The sequence below is a fragment of the Eimeria mitis genome, genomic scaffold (genome assembly GCF_000499745.2).
Source record: "Eimeria mitis Houghton genomic scaffold, Emh_scaff2735, whole genome shotgun sequence".
Taxonomy (NCBI): domain Eukaryota; phylum Apicomplexa; class Conoidasida; order Eucoccidiorida; family Eimeriidae; genus Eimeria; species Eimeria mitis.
This window is the reverse complement of record NW_013571080.1, coordinates 5,849-6,135: the sequence shown is the minus strand read 5'-3', so window position 1 is coordinate 6,135 and position 287 is coordinate 5,849. Positions and strand designations below refer to the sequence as shown.

The window sequence follows — 287 nt, the reverse complement described above, 5'->3', positions numbered from 1 at the left end:
AACAACTGGCTGCGACTGTGCTGTTCTGGAGATGTCAGTAGATACAGTATCACACCGCCGCTTCTGCTGCTGCTCCTCTTGCTGCTGCTGCTGCTCCTCTTGCTGCTGCTGCTGCTCCTCTTGCTGCTGCTGCTGCTGCTGCAGCAGCAGTTTATGATCTGATTTGGCCTATAACAACTGGCTGCGACTGTGCTGTTCTGGAGATGTCAGTGGAGACGCCGACAGCAACAAGGGGCAGCCCCATAGCAACGGGCGGTGGTGCAGCTCCCCTTCCTGCTGCAGCAGCT

At 57.5% G+C, this 287-nt stretch overlaps 1 protein-coding gene across 1 annotated transcript in view; it reads right to left on the bottom strand.

Moving 5' to 3' along the window:
- The window catches only part of EMH_0057980 (uncharacterized protein), a gene marked incomplete at both ends in the record, with an annotated part of 4,772 nt that overhangs the window by 697 nt on the left and 3,788 nt on the right, over positions 1 to 287 (bottom strand). Inside the window, 2 exons of the mRNA XM_013497528.1 lie at positions 3 to 25; positions 251 to 287. Coding sequence (XP_013352982.1) covers positions 3 to 25; positions 251 to 287 — 60 coding nt within the window. The remainder of the gene's footprint in view (positions 1 to 2; positions 26 to 250) is intronic.